The following is a 17,593-nucleotide window of genomic DNA, read 5'->3' as shown; positions in this document are numbered from 1 at the left end:
GTGGGAATCATCTCGGAGTCCGATCATTGGCCAGGAAAGTAATCCGAGTCGGGTTCTTTTGGCCGACCTTACAAAAAGATGCGACTGACTTTGTCAAAAAATGCCCATCGTGTCAGATGCACGCTAACTTCCACGTCGCTCCCCCTGAGGAACTCATTAGTGTAACCTCCCCATGGCCTTTTGCAAAATGGGGGCTGGACCTACTTGGGCTTTTCTCCCAAGCCCCCGGACAAGTCAAGTACCTCATCGTGGGAGTGGATTATTTCACTAAGTGGATCGATGCTGAACCACTAGCTACTATCACAGCTCAAAAAAGTCGAAAATTCCTGTACATAAATATTATTACTCAATTTGGGATACCACATTCCATCACCACAGATAATGGTACTCAGTTTACCGACTCAACTTTCAGGAGCTTAGTGGCGAGTATGAAGATCAAACATCAATTCACGCCGGTGGAGCATTTCCAAGTCAATGGACAAGCAGAGGTAGCTAATAAAGTCATATTAGCTGGATTAAAGAAAAGGCTACGAGACGTAAAGGGAGAATGGGTAGAAGAACTTCCATAAGTCCTGTGGGCTTATCGGACAAATCCTCACTCGACAACTGGGAAAACTCCATTCCGACTTGCATACGGGATAGAAGCCATAATCCCTATTGAAGTCAATGAACAAAGCCCAAGGATAAGATTCTATGATGAGGTAGGAAACATACAAGCTCTGAAAGAGGAACTCAAGCTCCTCTCAGAAATTCAAGAACAAACGCGGATAAGGGAAGCCGTGCTAAAACAAAGAATGTCGGCAAGATATAATAAGAAAGTCATTCGAAAAAGATTCACCACAAACGACTTAGTCCTGATAAGGAATGACATCGGGACAAATAAGTCGAGAGACGGGAAGCTCGCTGCCAATTGGAAAGGACCTTTCAAGATAGTTGAAATATTCGGAAAAGGCTACTACAAGGTGTCCGACCTACAAGGACAAGGCTTCCTAGGACGTGGCACGCATGTAACACGAAGAGATATTATAGCTAGAGGTGCACCTCGCTCCCTGGTGTACTCTTTTTTCTGACTTCATAGTTTTTTCCGAAAAGAATTTTTTTGAAAGGGATTTTAACGAGGCATCAAAGCGAGGGCTAGAGACAAAAAAATTTACCACCCTTAGTAGCAAAAGCATTTTGTAAATTATTCTTCATTAATAAAGTTTTCTTAAATTCCATTGTTTATTCTACGACACGCGCCAACTTAAACTAAAAAAAAACGCGAAAATCAGTTGCTCGACCTAAATGGTCAGCAAGATAAAGCGACGAGACACAAGTCCGCGTAAAGAGGTTATACATGTTGATCATAAAATCCCGTGTTTCACGACTTATAAGTCGGACATGTCCGGGCCCCAAAATGGAAAAAAGTTCCAAAATAAAAATTCTAAAAAGGCCAACTTCCAAAAAAAAAGACGGTCATCCGAGTATAACAATGGAAAAATCATATACTTAAAAACAAATTTTGAGTTAAAAAAATCTCAAAAGGTAATCACTCTCAGCAAGCTTTTTATAAAGCTTTACGACAGTTAAGATAACAACTTAAACAGAAATATCTATAAAAAGGTATTTAAAAAGTTGTTAAATACTTAAAAAAAGATTAGCATCCACAAATGTACGCAAAAAAAAAGTGTTCATAAAAAGACCCACAAGTCGGGCCTTGAAAAAGCAACTAACAAGGACCAGTAAGAGGATTCTGATCATTAGGAGTCACATCAGTAGAGATCTCAAGTTGCGGAGAGAAAGTCGGCATAGTCTCCTCGGTTGGAACGACTTCAGGATGAGAAGAGGAAGTTGGCACAGTCTCCTCGGTTTGCACGACTTCAGGCTGAGAGGACTCCCCAGTAGGATCCTCCGAAGCCTTCAGATTAGACATACGAATGTCCCCTTCTCGAGGAGGAGGGACGATTTTGCCATCAATCACGACCATGTCGAGGGTTAAGAAGAGAGGGATCCACCTCGGGAGCAATAACTTGAAGTTGGGCTTTCAAGTTTTCAAACATCTCATCTGAACCCTCAGCGACCGACTCTTCCAACTCGGCATATTCGTCCTTAAGTCGCTTCACCTCCTCTTTCAGATCCATGTTTTCTCCAAAAACTCGGGTATAACTTTCTTCTGCAAACCCTTAGCCATCGCACAAGAAGCAGAGGATTGCTTCTCCTTTTCCCGAGCTTTATGAAGGTCAGATTCCAACCTAGACTTCTCTTCCTCCCACTCTTTCTTTTGTTCGTGAAGAAAAGACACCTCGACTTGTAAAGCCTCCAGAGAGTGCTGTGTAGCACCCAAAGGAGTCTTTTCCAGCTCCTTCAGCAAAGCAGAGCATACCCATGCTGTCTGAATTTTACCTCGGATCAAGGCTTGGAGATGGTTTTTGATAGAAACATCATCCATGACAATTAAGCTACGAGGAAGGATATGTTTCTCGCAAAAACTCATCCAATCAAAACCAGCATCATGAATACTGATACTTCCAAAATCTGAAATTTTTAGTTTTTTAGAATTTGGGTCCGAGAAGTGAGGGACATGAGGGGTAACAACAAAAGGAGGAGGAAGAGGAGGAAGATGGGATATCGACTTAGATTGGGAAGAAGTGCCTGAATCTGATTTGGTCGGAGAAGGAGTATCGGACCTCCCCGAATCGTGAAGCTATAGGGCCCGAGCTCTAGCATTCCTTTTGGCTTCTTGAACCTTTTGGTAGGCCTTCGAACCACTCTTCATTTTTTCCGTACAAGAACATCGGAAATTAGAAACAACTCGGGTCAATAACAAGTATCTACAATAATAACGATAACTACCTATCTCGGTACGAACATAACTCGGCTTTCTGAGAAGAAATTCTTCGTATCAAGGTTTGGAGCCCACCCCCAAGCCTCTCGGGAGAACTCAAATATAGCCTCCTCAACCTCATTCAAATCTATCAGGTTATACTTATCGACAAGAGTTAACTCAACCTAATATAGTTGAAAGCGAGGTTCATTATTTTCATTTAGAAAAAATGGATGCTGACCCCTCAACAGCCCGAACCTTAAAAAAGAAGTTTTTGAAATCATAGAATGACTCATCGAAAATAAAGAATACTTTCCGACCTTTTATAGCTTGAAAAGAAACCCATTGTTGTTTATTAGTAGAAATGAAAGGTCTCGTAAGCTGGAATAAGAAGAAAAAGATCTTCAAAGAGATAGGAAAATCGAGCTCACGACTCACGAGCTGGTAAATTTTCATAAACCCCCAGGAATTCGGGTGAAGTTGGGTGGGGGCCACTTTACAAAAAGACAGGGCATTGATTTCAAAATTGGAAAATGGAAAAACTACCCCAAATCGGGTAAAAAGACAGTCATACATGAAGAGAAAGTGGGATTCCGATGTGGTAACACAGTTAAAACATACTCAGTCTTCCGGGTCAGGGGCCACTATTTCATACTTCCCCTCGTCATCCATATAACTACAAACCCTATGGTGTCTACAAAATTTATCTACAAACACATTATTTACTACAGGAACTGCAGAAAGAACCAAGATATCTACCCATCTCGACAACTCCTCGGGAACCTTGGGCGACATTCTCGAAACAATTGAACGAGATATACAGAAGAGATATACCTACATTATAAAACAAAAATCATCACAACAAGTTGAAAACAAGTGGAAGGCCTCTTTTCAGAACAAAAAGAATCAACAATAAACACAGAGGGGGAATCCCTGGGAAAAGAAAAATGACATCATTTTCAAAAGCTAAATAATATTATTTAAGGGCATCACAATACACAAAGAAAACGATAACAGTACAAAAAACCAAAAAGAAGCGCAAAAGAACCATTTTTCCATGAAACTATGAAAGTAAAATACTACAGAAATAGCAAAGTCCAAAAATAGTAACATCAACAAACAAGATTTCATATTTATGCAAGATTCCTTAATTCAAATGCACAAAATAATATACAGTGCAAAGAGCTAACCTTTTTCTTCAAAAGAAAACAAGCCAACCACATAGTGTACGTATAAGGAAAAAAGAGAAGACACAAAACCAACCTAGAGGAAGAAACGAAGAACACCTTCAAATAGCAAATAGCAAGCGAACGATCCTAACGCTTCAAGGAGCAGCACAAGAAAATTTTCAGCGCTAGAAAGAGAATGCAAGAAGGGGCTCTTTGCAGAGGAGAAACAGCGTATGGAAAGAAGAAGAAGCGAAAAAATAAGAAAGATAAAGGGTTGGGTATTTATAAGACCTAAAGGACAAAACAATAAAATCATACTCTCATTTAAAGACGTGTGCGGTTACCAATGAAACCGCATTCCACGTGTCAAAAATAAAAGCCAACAGGCACAAAGGTTGACGTTTCGAAATCACGTCGGGTTTCCGACTTGAAAACGAAGACCTAAGCGACCCGACGTGATAGCTCTGCCTATCAACACCTGTCCGATTTCTCACATGCTTGAATCCGACCTAAGCAAAAGATCGGACTCAAGTAGGGACACTGTTCATATCCTGACCCAAAACATAAACCAGGCCGAAACCAGAGAAAGCTCATAAGACAGCTACTGGGTAACCGATCTCTTCAGAGGTCGGACTGAACGCTACAAAGTGATTACTTCCCCCCTGAAGGAGTCATAACTAACGCCTATTATCTCTCACCTACTTCTAGAAGAGAGATCTCAACAACCCTTAGTTAAAGAGGACGATTATCCACCACCAATAGTGGAGCCACTCTAACGGTGGTTATTGGTTCATCACCTATAAATACACTGACACCCCTCAGATATACTTAAGATCCAATCTAACATAAACCTGCTGGAACCCTTGCTAACTTAAACATCAGAGTGTCTTGCAGGTACCACCCCCCACCTCCTCACGAGGAACTCGGACGGCGACACCTCGGCACGGGATTAATCGGGCGCAGCCTCATTCGAAGTCTGAACCTCACGCCCAGACTCAAATACAACCCACTTTTAAGTAACCTACAGAACAACATGTATTTTATCTATAAATATATTTTTTATTTCACTGTGTCAAATAAATTAGTTTGAGAATTGATCTACTACTATAAAAAAAATTGAGCAATATTGAGAGCCAAATATATGAAAATATATAAGTAAAGTATTTTTAAAGATCATTGTCAAAAATATATCTTTATGAGATATTTATTATCAAAAATAAATGTCAACAAATAAGTAATCTCAAAAAAATATTTTTTTAATTATTAGTCGCCATCAAGAATGTCTTTCAACACCTCTTTTGACGAGTATTGAGTGTTGCTCACTAAGAATACTATTTATTTTATTTTATTTATTTTTTTGGACAAGTAATGATGATCATAAAAAATATTCTACCTTCACTCATGACCATCAATTTTAGCTAAGGTTTGATCCACCCACAAAAATGCTTAACTTTTCTTTTCTTGTTTGAAATTTAGTATTAGTACGTGTTACTCCTAAATTAATGTTGGGAGTAACAAATTAAAATAACATACAAATCAGGTTTTCAATTTGTTAATAAAAAGTATGTCTCTTTCATCTTCAAAACTTTGTACAAGAGATGAATCAATAATGTTGGGCCCTACTAATTGTTGGGAGAATGTTGCCATTTATTTGTTCCAAGAGAATGAAACTGAAGATTTTATTATACTAAGTACATAATAATTATGTATTTGTATTTAATAATTTAAATGTTTAGAAAAAATAATTTGGTAATATTTCAAAATAAAAATTTTAAATTTATCATTTTATTGATTTTTACTATCCTCATTCATTTAACCATTTCGCTACACATCTAAATTTTTTTAAAAATCAAATCCAATTAAATTAGCCTAAATCTAAAAAAATCCACTCACACAACCTGTATGTAAAATCACACACTTTTTTCTTCATTTTTTTAGTGTTGTTTTTGAATTCTCTTTTTTCTATTGGTGCTACTATAGTACTATTACTATATTTTATTTTTATTTCTTCTTCTTCTCTTCTTCCTCATATATTATTGCAGTTATTTCTTTTTTTTTGTTTGACTTTTTTTTTCCGCTTTTTATTTTTGTTATGGAGGAGGGATTGGAGTAGGACGGGGATATGGGATGCGGGTGAGCTTTACCAGTTTGTGGGATTAGTTATAGACAAATCGGACGGTCCGAAATCTCGAAGCCAAATCGAAAGGTCCGCATTGTTGCAACAAATCGGAGGGTCCGATCTGTCCCTCTCCCACCACGTGTTGCGTTGATGTTGCTCCCCGCAACTGTGCCCCATAACCCAGCATAGGGCTTTGCTGCATGTAGTCACACCCTCCGATTTAGTATTTGAGAGTTATAATAGTAGTTGTTGTTGCTGTTAGTACTACTAGCTCAACGTGAAAACTGAGAATGTTTATACATGTTATTATTATTATTATTATTATTATTATTATTATTATTATTATTATTATTATTATTAATTAAAAATTATAATTATTATTATTAAAAATTTAATTATAGGTTGTTAGTAGTTTAAATTTAGGGTCAGTGGCGATATTATTATTATTATTATTATTATTATTATTATTATTATTATTATTATTATTATTATTATTATTATTCAGAATTGTAATTATTATTATTAAAAATTTAATTATAGGTTGTTAGTAGTTTAAATTTAGAGTAAGTGACGATATTATTATTATTATTATTGATAGAAAGTTAAGAAACGATAATAAGTAACTAATAGTTAGAAATATATATATATAGAAAAAATTTAATTCAATGGTAATGTTTGAGTTAGACTACCTACTTCCTTGTTATTGTGTTGCCCAATTTTATATAAATGTATCTGCACAATTCGGAGTAGTTTCAGATAATTCAAAAAAAAATTAAACTATACAATTCGGACGGTTCGAATTGATTAACAATTTATATAATAATAAAAAAAAAACAAAACGGACGGTTCGATTTGCTACATTCAAAATTCGAATTTTTCTCCTTGCAAATCGGACCGTCCGATTTGTAAATTCTATTTTCTCTCTCATACAAGTCGCATGGTCCGACTTGTTACCTTAGCATGTCAGAAATTTCTATCCCACAATAACGTTAAGCACCCCTTTATCCCATAACTCAGCACAACACATTCTTCTCTCCAATAACCAAAAAAATGAGCCTTTTTTTTCTTGATTTTATTCCTCTTAAGAGGAGAAGAAGAAGAAGAATTATTTTGAATTGTACAGAATTTATCAAAAAAATAATACCAAAATTTTTTATTAATAATACAAAAATTTTTTAATTTTGCTAAAAAATACAGAAATTCTTCTTTAATGGTATTTTTTTTGCTAGCTTCTTATTATTCTTCTTTTTTTTTCTATTGTTTTTACTTTTTCTTTTAAAAGTATTAATTTTTATATTAGACTTGAACGAACATATCTATACTTTATTTCAATCTTATTTAACTGAATGAATGCAGGTTCACACTTATTAGATTAAATTCTTGTCAAAAATAAAAATAGCATTAATTTTTTTTAAAGTGACACTAAAATTTAAATACATTGATAGAAAATTCCATACTAAATATCACATTGACTCTATAAAATGAAATAACATAATACCAAAATTACTTATTAAAATTGACACCAGAAGTTCAGTAACATGACACCAAAAAATATTGAATCTTTCTAAAATACATTACACATTCAATGAATTGAATGTTTATCTCCTATATAAAACAACACATAAAAATCTAAAAAATAACACCGAAATATCTTCACTTTAATAAACATCTTCCTAAAAGTTTAAATTGACTTTTGGGTTCACCAAAGATCGAACTCTTGACCTTTTGGATCTAGAGCTCTAATACCATGTCGTGATACCACTCATCCCAAAAACTTCAGCTGATGGGAAAATGTAACACTAATGGTTATATCTCTAATACTCCCTAAACCTCCATTGTACACATTGTATAAATATTCCATTGGCTCCTCATACTTTTCCTATCGGAATTTCTAACTAAATAATATAATAGAACTAAAAATTTATTTCATGAAGACTTGAGTTGCAGATTTACATATAAGTTTTAATAGAAAAGAGAATAAGTGAACAAAATCTGCAGATAACGCAATGAAATTAAGCAGAACAAATACAAAAAATTAAAAGAAAATGAACAGTAGCATTTACGTATATAAAAAAGACGATAATAATAATAATAATGACGGAGGAGGAAGAGAAAAAAAAGAAAAAAAAAAGAAATCAAATGCGAAAAGAAAAAAGGAGGAGAAAGAGGAGGTAGTGATGGTGGTGATGATGACACAAAAATAAAAAAGAAAAATGAAAAAAAAAAAGAAAAAAAAAAGAGAAAGTAACACAAATATAAATAAAAAGAAGAAGAAAAAATACACACACATTATTTAATTGGGTTTATTTAATTATTTTGCTTTGGTAGAAGAGTTTTATTATTTTTTTAAATAATAATAAAATTTTATTACAATTCAAAAACATAAATATAAGTAATTCATTCACAGTTTCACACATAAAAACTTGCCCTATTGTTACAATGTTACTTGCTAGTTCAAAACCTATAATATATAATTGTTATTATTAATGCTCTGCATTTATCACTGAACTGGATTTGTTGCTTCTAACTTCTAAGTTCTAACTATTACTCTAAAATTCAATTTTTGACCCAAAGCAATTAGATTATCTGTAACAATCATATCAACTATATGATAGATCTCTATATTTGGAAACAATTACTTTGAATATATTCTAATAGGAAATTAAAACTTAGAGAAATTCCAATAGAAAGATTAATTTTTTGTCCTTTTTTTTATCCCACCTCTTATAAAAAAAAAAGTATCGATCATGTTTTTTATATACAAAAACAAACTACTAAATCAGTCATGTATATAAAATAAATATTAAAATATAAAATATATATTAAAATATATAATAATTAATTTAGGATTGATTTTTTATGTATTATATATATCACGAGACTAAGATTTAATTTTAATAAAATTTTTACTTTTTAAAAAATGTATTATTTATATTTAGTAAATAAGACGAAAGATGATTATCAATAAGCGTAAACAAAAATATAATTGTATTTAATAAAATAATTTTTAAAATTTAAAAAGATTAAAATAAATATAAATATAAAAATAAATTTAAATAATTATTAATATATAAGAAGATATATTTTTTAAATTTTAATAAGTATAAACTAATTCTAATTAATATATGTTATAAAAAATTATTTCCTTAAATACTTTTAAAAATATCATTAATTTTTAAAATTACAAAAACAAATACGTAACTTTTTTTAATTTGTCAAATATAAAACACAAACTTCTCTCTAAAAAGTTTTATCAAATCAAACTTAGGAGTTAAGAGTACCATTTTTCTCTTCAATAGTTCAATGAAACAAAAATTAATCTTGATTGGTATTGTAATTCCAAATATCAGTCATCATGGTCTAAAATAACTTCATCCAAGTAAAGATTGTCACCCCTTCTTTCTACAGCATGTGATTCATCATATTCTCTTTGTTCTTATGGCCAAATTCAATTCCCCAAAAGGATATGTACAATGGTCTATGGATTATTATATTACATGAGTTTTTTGACCTCTTAGCTTAGTTTGTATAAGGATTCTATAAAAACAATATTTTTTATTTTTTAAGTCAACTTTTTACATAAATATTGCTACTTATTTAAGGGTAGAAGAATAGTATAATAATACTAAAAAACTTCATGTATTTCTGGATGTTGGTACATATACATCAATATTGATAAGGAAGTATTCAACATGTTAATAATAAATTAGTAATAATAATAAAGAAAAGGGGAAGTATTCAAGACTATTTTGAGTATTTTTCCTTTTTTTTCCTTTATTTATTATTTTTTAGACACCATGTATGAATCAATTCTTATCTGTAATTTTTTGAAGAAAAAAAACACACACGGAGTGATGATAAAGCAAGAAATAATTTAATTTTTTTTAAATAAAGCAATTATTATGATACATATAACTGAGTTTCATTGACTAGTGCAAAACAGGAGAGCTTGATGAGCTGCCAATTCCTGTTTCATTTTTTAGTCACTCCAACAAAAATAGATAAAAGTTTAAGTTCAAATAATTTTTAGTTAATTATAAAATGAAAAAAATTGAAAAATAAATTTTCTCTGTTTAATTTTTATTCATCTATTATTTATTAGCTAATGATTAGTTAAAAAAAGTCAATTTATTTAGTTCTTATTGTTATTTGTTTCATTAAATTCCACTATATTGATTTAAATATTAAAGTCTAAAACCAATTTCTTTTAAACCAAAATAAAAATTCACATTTTAAAAGAAGAAAAGGTTTATTTAAGATTAATAATTTATAATAATTAAATAGTAATGAATAAAATAAAATTGACAAGCATATGTGAACAAATAACAGAGCATCTTGTAAAAGAAATATATATGTCTTCCTATTTATTTACATATTTTTTGAAAAAAGTGCACAGTAGCAAGGGGTTCCTATTATTATAATAAGAGGGAACTTTTCCTTTTTTTTTTTCCTTTTTTAATTTATAATTTTTTATATTATATAGTTGCAGGATCCATAAACATATTGCACCCAATCAAAGCTCACCAGCTTCATCCACTTTCTCTCTTGTGCTTTCCCCCTTTTGTGAAAGACCATTATTATTATCATTGTTGCTGTTATTGTTATATAACCAAAGTTTGTATTTTTTATTCATTCCTTGAAGCTTGGTAGTGTCCTTGCTTTCAGCTTCCATATAATTCAACCCCCTTTGTTTTCTGTTCCTCAGAATCAAGGAAAAGGGAACTTAAAAAAAAAAAAAAATCCAATTTTGTCTCTCCCCCACAAAAAAAGTTTTATTTTTTTCAAACTTATTGAAGACCCTTTTAAATTCTTGAGTCTTTCTGCTACTTTCCTAGTTTGGGTTTCCACCATTCATTGTATTTTGCATTCTCCTATTTTCCTTCTTTCATTTTCTTCTTTCTAAATTGGGTTGAGCATAAGTTAGAAGCTGCAGTAAGTAATTGTAAGAACTTTCCATCTATGAAAGTTGTTATCTTTCAATTTTTCATGGGAATTAGATCTCAGTAGCGGTTCTAGGTTAATCCTTTTGTACCAATTAGGAAACAATACTTTCCTTCATCAATCTCAATTTAGGAGTATTATTCTCTTCAAATTTCCTTTTTGTTTAATTTTAAAACAAAGTGTGTCTTTTTTTTCTAGATTCCTGTAGAGCACTTGTCCTACACATAAAAAAGGGGTATTCTGATTCCTTTGAATTTTAATTTTATTTATTTTTTAATTAAAAAAAGGTTCTTTGTGGGATTTATCCTTAGTAGTGTTGTGGTAAAACCTCCACCTCTGCTTCAAAAGTTCAAAACCCATGTTTGTTTCTCTATAAAGTTTGAATCTTTTCATTGAAATCTTTGAAATTATAGACATAAATTGTGCAATTAATTAGTTGGGTGTGATGAAGTGGGAAGTAGAAGTACTCTCTCCTTCTTCACCTTATGTTCATCATAACAACACAACTCATTGGTTTCTTGGAGATAACAACATCATCAACAACAACAACAACAACAATAATAGGAGCAGCACAAAATGGACCCATGAAGAGAACAAATTGTTTGAGAATGCTCTTGCTTTGCATGATAAGGATACACCAGATAGGTGGCACAGGGTAGCTGAGATGATTCCAGGGAAAACTGTTCTTGATGTGATGAAGCAGTACCATGAATTGTTAGCAGATGTTAGTGATATTGAAAATGGGTTGGTACCAATTCCAGGTTACAGTACCAGCACAACAACAACTACTTCACCTTTTACATTGGATTGGGTCAACAATAATTGTTCTGGGTATGATGGGTTTAAAGGAATTGGTGCTGCTGCAAAGAGATCTTCAAAAACACCAGAACAAGAGAGGAAGAAAGGTGTGCCTTGGACTGAAGAAGAGCATAAGTAAGCTTATCACTCTTACCTTCTTTTTTTTTTTTTTAAGTTTAATTTTAATGATAAAAAGTTTCATAATTGGATACACTTGTAAATGGTAACAAAACATAAGAATTAAATCTAATAAGGAAAGTAAGCATTGGTGGATGTAATTTATAGTCTATAATCTCCTTAATATGAACAATTATATGTATTTATTAAGATTTAGAATTATAGCTTAGTGCTAGCATTGGGATAGGTTTATTTCATAATGTACTAAAGAGTGACAGTAACAGATGAAAGTGATTGAATGAGTAATTGTTGTTATTGGTGTTGAGGTTTTTTGAGCTTTGAATGTTGTAGTTAGCATTAATCAAAATTCATGTTTTGTTTTTGGTTGTTGGATTGAGACCTGAACATGAAAAGTTGTGTTTATGCAGATTGTTCCTACTTGGTCTAAAGAAGTATGGCAAAGGCGATTGGAGGAACATTTCGCGCAACTTCGTGATCACTCGGACGCCAACTCAGGTGGCGAGCCATGCTCAGAAGTACTTCATCCGACAACTCTCCGGCGGCAAAGACAAGAGGAGGGCAAGCATCCATGACATAACAACAGTTAATCTCACAGACAACAACAACAGAACACTTGCTAATCCTTCCTCAGAAGATAGCAGCAAGAGATCCACTTCACCACAACACCATCATTCCATGGTGTTCTCAAATTCAAATCCTATAGGGAAATTCCAATGGAACAATAATATTAATAATGATAATGATGATACTAAGTCAAATTCAGGAGGAGGAGTATCTACTATGAGATTCAACAATGATGATGAAGCTTTTATGTCTCATCATTATGGTGTTAATTCCTCCTATGGTTTTAAGATGCAGGGTCAGAATATGCATAAAAGTGCTCTTAATCAGTCTTCTTACTTAGCACTTCAGACACAAAACATTGCTTTCCAAATGTAGTTGTCCCTTACAACACACTACTATCATATATGCCTGCTTGTATTCAAATTATTTATGCCTAGAACTAGTACTATCTTTTCTTCACTTATATTATAGAGAGAGAGAGAGTAAAATAGTGCTTGTGCGATTTTCCTTCCTAGTTTTATCATATGTGAATATATTTACATTAGAATATTGCATAATTCTTGTCTTAGATTTTAAGTCTATTTAAAAAGAGAGAGATGAAAATAGGGAAAATGTTTTTTGTTTTAAGACACTTCTTAGGCATAAGTTTTAAGTGTGATTTAAGGAAGGCGCATATAGTTATTGTTTTTTCAATAACTTCTAAAGCTTCACTAGTTGAGTGATTCATAGCAGGATAAAAAATACTGTGTACACCTTACAAGAAATCATTAACTCAGTTATTATGAATGAGTGATTTAGTGTATATTTTTGTATTTTAATATTAATGGCTGATTTGATGGTTAATTTTTAGTGTTCGCTTAATAAAATTGTACTATGATACCTTAGCAATTGTTCTCCAAAGATAAGATGTACAAGTAGGATTCATTAGGTAATTAACAAATTAATTAGTTAATTTTTAAGGATTTAGTTAAAAAGAGTTTTAATAAAGACATTGGTTTAGAGAATTTGTAATTTTTTAACTATAGTGTTTTTAAATAGGAAAAGTATAGGTAATCAACAAGATTTTTGAACAATGTGTAAATAATGTGAATTAATAGGGTTAAAAGAGTAAATTTAATTAATAGCATTAAATTAAGGTGTAGTGTATTTTCATTTGATTGGTAGTTGTTCAGCTGTTCAAAATTGTCATTATTTACCTAGCATTCTCCTTTTAAATAATACTCTTAGAATATTAATCATTATCTAATTAAAATTCATACGTTGTATAATGTGTTTCATGTGGAATTCCCAAGAGGTTTTGATCACCTTGTAGAGTAGTAATAGTGTTCAATAGACACTAGAATCTAAGCCCAAATAAAGCATCATAGTGTTTTTATTATTATTATTATTATCATTATTATGTGATTCTATATGTACGGAGCCTCTATGTATTAAAACATAATTTTAAATGTTTCACTACTCTTATTTTGATTGGCCAAATTCTTTGAACCCACTTGTGGAGACAACCTAAGCCTTGCTTCACTAAAAAAATAACTCTTCAGCCTATTAACTTGCCATTAGTTATAAATTACCTTTTTAACTTTAAATAATGTATAATTTAGTAGTTTCAAATTGTCACAAAAAAAAAAATAGTTTTGTTAGAAACAAGAGACTGAGAGAGTAATCTGAAAAGTGTATTATTGAGTGTGTTAAAAGGTACAATATATAAGGGGTATTTATAGGGATTAAGAGAATCATAATAATAAAGACGTAATCTCCTATCATAAATATTCAGATATATTAAATAATACTAATTGATCCTAATTATATTCTAATAAGTTTTTTCAAATAAATTACATTTAATGTAATGATTATTTTTTATTATAAATATTTTACTTAAGAACAAATGACTGATCACAATTTGGTTGTCTAACTTCTTGATACATATATCTTTATCCTTTTCTAAATTAACCACCTTATTTTAATGTATTCCTTATTAGTAGTAATGAAATGAGAGGAACACATTCGTTATCATTGATTCATATATATATATATATATATATATATATATATATATGCAAGTGTAACATTTAAAAATTGAAAAAATTTAGGGTACATTTAGTTTGTATTTTTATTTTTTAAATTTTATAAAAAAAATTATTTTTTATTTTATTTATAAAATTTTAAAACAAAAATTACTAAAAATAAAAATACAAAACAAATGCACCATATTTTTCATATGAATTTTATATGTCAATATTTTTATGAAAAATTCAATAGAAAAATTTTACTTGAATTTATTATATATAAGACCGAAAGGAGAATTTGAGATTCTCTTTTTTGGGTGAGAACCACATCATTTTGCTTTTCTTTGAAAGGGAGAATGAATATCTTCCTCTCTTCCTTCCTTCCACAGAGAGTGCTTTGTGGACCTCATCATAATTGAAAATATCAAATTAAATAATTAATGAAGCTGCTAATACAGATTACATTTAGTACTAATGTCATGGTCAATTACCACTTATTCTTCATGATTAAACTTGAAAAAGTGGTAAGGATCTAATAAGAGTGAACTCAATTCGATTCTTGATAATTACTTTAAAAAGACTACGAAATCTTCAACAAAAAAAAATATACTTAATCAACTTTTGAACTTTATTATTATGGGACTGATTAACTTCTGTACTAAAAAAAAAAATACTGTTACAAAAATTAATCGGTCCAATAAAAATAAATCTCAAAAATTGGATTGAATATTTTCTATTAAAAAATTTATTATCTTTTAAAATAATTACCAAAAGTTAAAGATTTTTTTTCCATCTAAAAATTAGTGAGTGTGCTCTCTTTCTCATATTCCACATTGGACACGGTTGCAACACTCTTACTAGTTACTACCCTTTTCCCTTGGGAGAGTCTATAAATTAAGAGCAGTTTTATTTTATTTTTAAAAATTATCACTTAAAGTTAAAGATCAATAACTTAGTATACGTGTTACACCATTTTGACTCTAACATTTTTTTTTTAGAAAATGTATAGGTAGACAATGAGAATACTAAATAATGTAAACAATAGATATATCGAATGTTCAATTTAATAGGTATGGAGATAATTATATTTATTATTTTTAATTGGATAGTTATTCTTTTTTGATTTAGTTTACTCATACACAATTAATAATGAATAGATGTTCAATTTATTAGATGTGCAAATAGTTATCCTAATGTTAGAATTTAGATAATAATTTGAGAGTAAAATATTTTTTATTTTATTGAGCCAATTCTAGAGTCTATTATTCATATTGTTAACAAAAATTATTGTCTACCTAACAATTTTTTTTTTTTAATATTAATTGATTCAGAATCGATTACGACATATGTAGAAACCAACAAAAGTTAAAATATAAGTTAGAGTTCACTTTTTAATTTTCATATGGATCCCTGAAATGTGTTGAACCGAGTTATGGGAAGGTGGGGTGCTGAACATAGATGTGGTGTCAGGGTGTCAACCAAATCGGACCGTGCGACAGACAATAAGCAACTCGGAGGGTCCGACATGTTGCAACGAAAACGGAGGGTCCGAGTTGATGCATGGTGGACACGCAGCGCTCAAACCTTGCTCCCCAGACGGTGCCCCACATACCGAGTTGCTGGATGCAACAAAAACTCTCACCATCCGAGTTTTAACTATGAGCCTTCACTTTCAACCCCAAAACTCTATTGTTGTTCTTCATTCCTCTTCTGGTGGTGGGTTTGCATGGTGGAGTGAATAGAAAAATGTCAAGAAAAAATAAAATTAAAGATGTTGATCGCCCTAAACTTCATATTATGCACTATCTCAGTTTTCCAGATTATGTAAGTTTGTTTAAAATTTTTTTAATTTTTATAATTATAGTTATTATTGTTAAAAATTTAGTTGTTATTATTATTGTTAGGATCTGAGCTTAGAAATATACATTAGAATGATTAGGAGTAATTTTAATTTTTTTTTATTTTTTTACTATTTGTGTATAAAAATTAATATTGTTAGTGTGTTAATTATTATTATTGTTAGTGTGTTACAATGATGATGCTATATACGATTCTTGTTGTTGCAGTTTAAAAGAAAGAAACACAATATTTTTTTTAATTTGTTTAATATTTTTTTATAATTTTTAAAATTTTCGAAGAAGTGAAATATTAAAATATTTAGAAAATAAATTATAAAATTTAAACCGAATTGTTATTAATTTTTGGATACAATTTGTTTTTTGAAAAATTTTATAAATTTTTAATTATTTATAATTGTTACGATATTATTTAATATTATTGTGACTACAATGAACAGTTGGACATAGTCGGTGAATAAGAACTGAATGATTATTAGTATTAATTTATAAAAGTATGTTATTTTATTGTAGTTAATTGTAATTATCATTGTTAGAAAAGTTAATTATTATTGTTATTAGAAAATGAATTTAAGAAGATATTGACAATAATTATTAATATTTTTTAAAATTTCAAAATATATGTTTAAATTTATTTAAGTAATAGCTAATAGGTAATTAATAAAACAGATAATAATAATGTTATATATTACAAAAATTATTGATATATCGTAAATAAAAAAAAACAGCATCTCTAATTTACTAATTTTATTGAGATTTGAGTAGGAAAGTATGTATATGTATGTATTATGAATCTATGTATTTGTATCTATTAGTTAATGTTATTAATAATTCATTTTGAAAGTAGTAATTATTTGTTTTAGTCAAGTTAAGTCAAATAATTTATAACAGATGTTTGGTTTTAAGTAATATTTGTTGTTGAGTTAGTTGTGAATATTTGTTGTGTTAGCAATAGTTTGTGAGTTGACTAATAACTTGTTATGTTTTTTGTAGAAATTAAGAATGTTGACCTGTGACCATCCAGTTCTGCCGGATCGGTACAACGATCGGGTGGAGGACTATTTACGAGTTACTGGATTCTATCATGCATCTCAAATTGGTGTCGTACAAAATCAGAAAGCACTCGTGAATGCTCTAATAGAACGGTGGCACCCAGATACACATACGTTTCACCTTCTAATTGGTGAGTGTGCCGTAAC

At 30.7% G+C, this 17,593-nt stretch overlaps 1 protein-coding gene across 1 annotated transcript; it reads left to right on the top strand.

Annotated features, from left to right (window-relative positions):
- The first annotated feature begins 10,578 nt into the window (after positions 1–10,578).
- On the top strand, positions 10,579–13,086 carry LOC107608860 (transcription factor DIVARICATA). Its single transcript, XM_016310649.3, has 2 exons — positions 10,579–11,965; positions 12,376–13,086. Exons 1-2 carry the CDS (start codon positions 11,478–11,480, stop codon positions 12,905–12,907), a joined length of 1,020 nt encoding a protein of 339 aa, XP_016166135.1. The 5' UTR covers positions 10,579–11,477; the 3' UTR covers positions 12,908–13,086.
- Positions 13,087–17,593: the final 4,507 nt, after the last annotated feature.

Source organism: Arachis ipaensis, chromosome B1, assembly GCF_059453495.1.
Source record: "Arachis ipaensis isolate K30076 ecotype BB chromosome B1, ASM5945349v1, whole genome shotgun sequence".
Taxonomy (NCBI): domain Eukaryota; kingdom Viridiplantae; phylum Streptophyta; class Magnoliopsida; order Fabales; family Fabaceae; genus Arachis; species Arachis ipaensis.
Note: the sequence above shows the minus strand (reverse complement) of the source record. Positions and strands in the feature narration are given on the sequence as shown.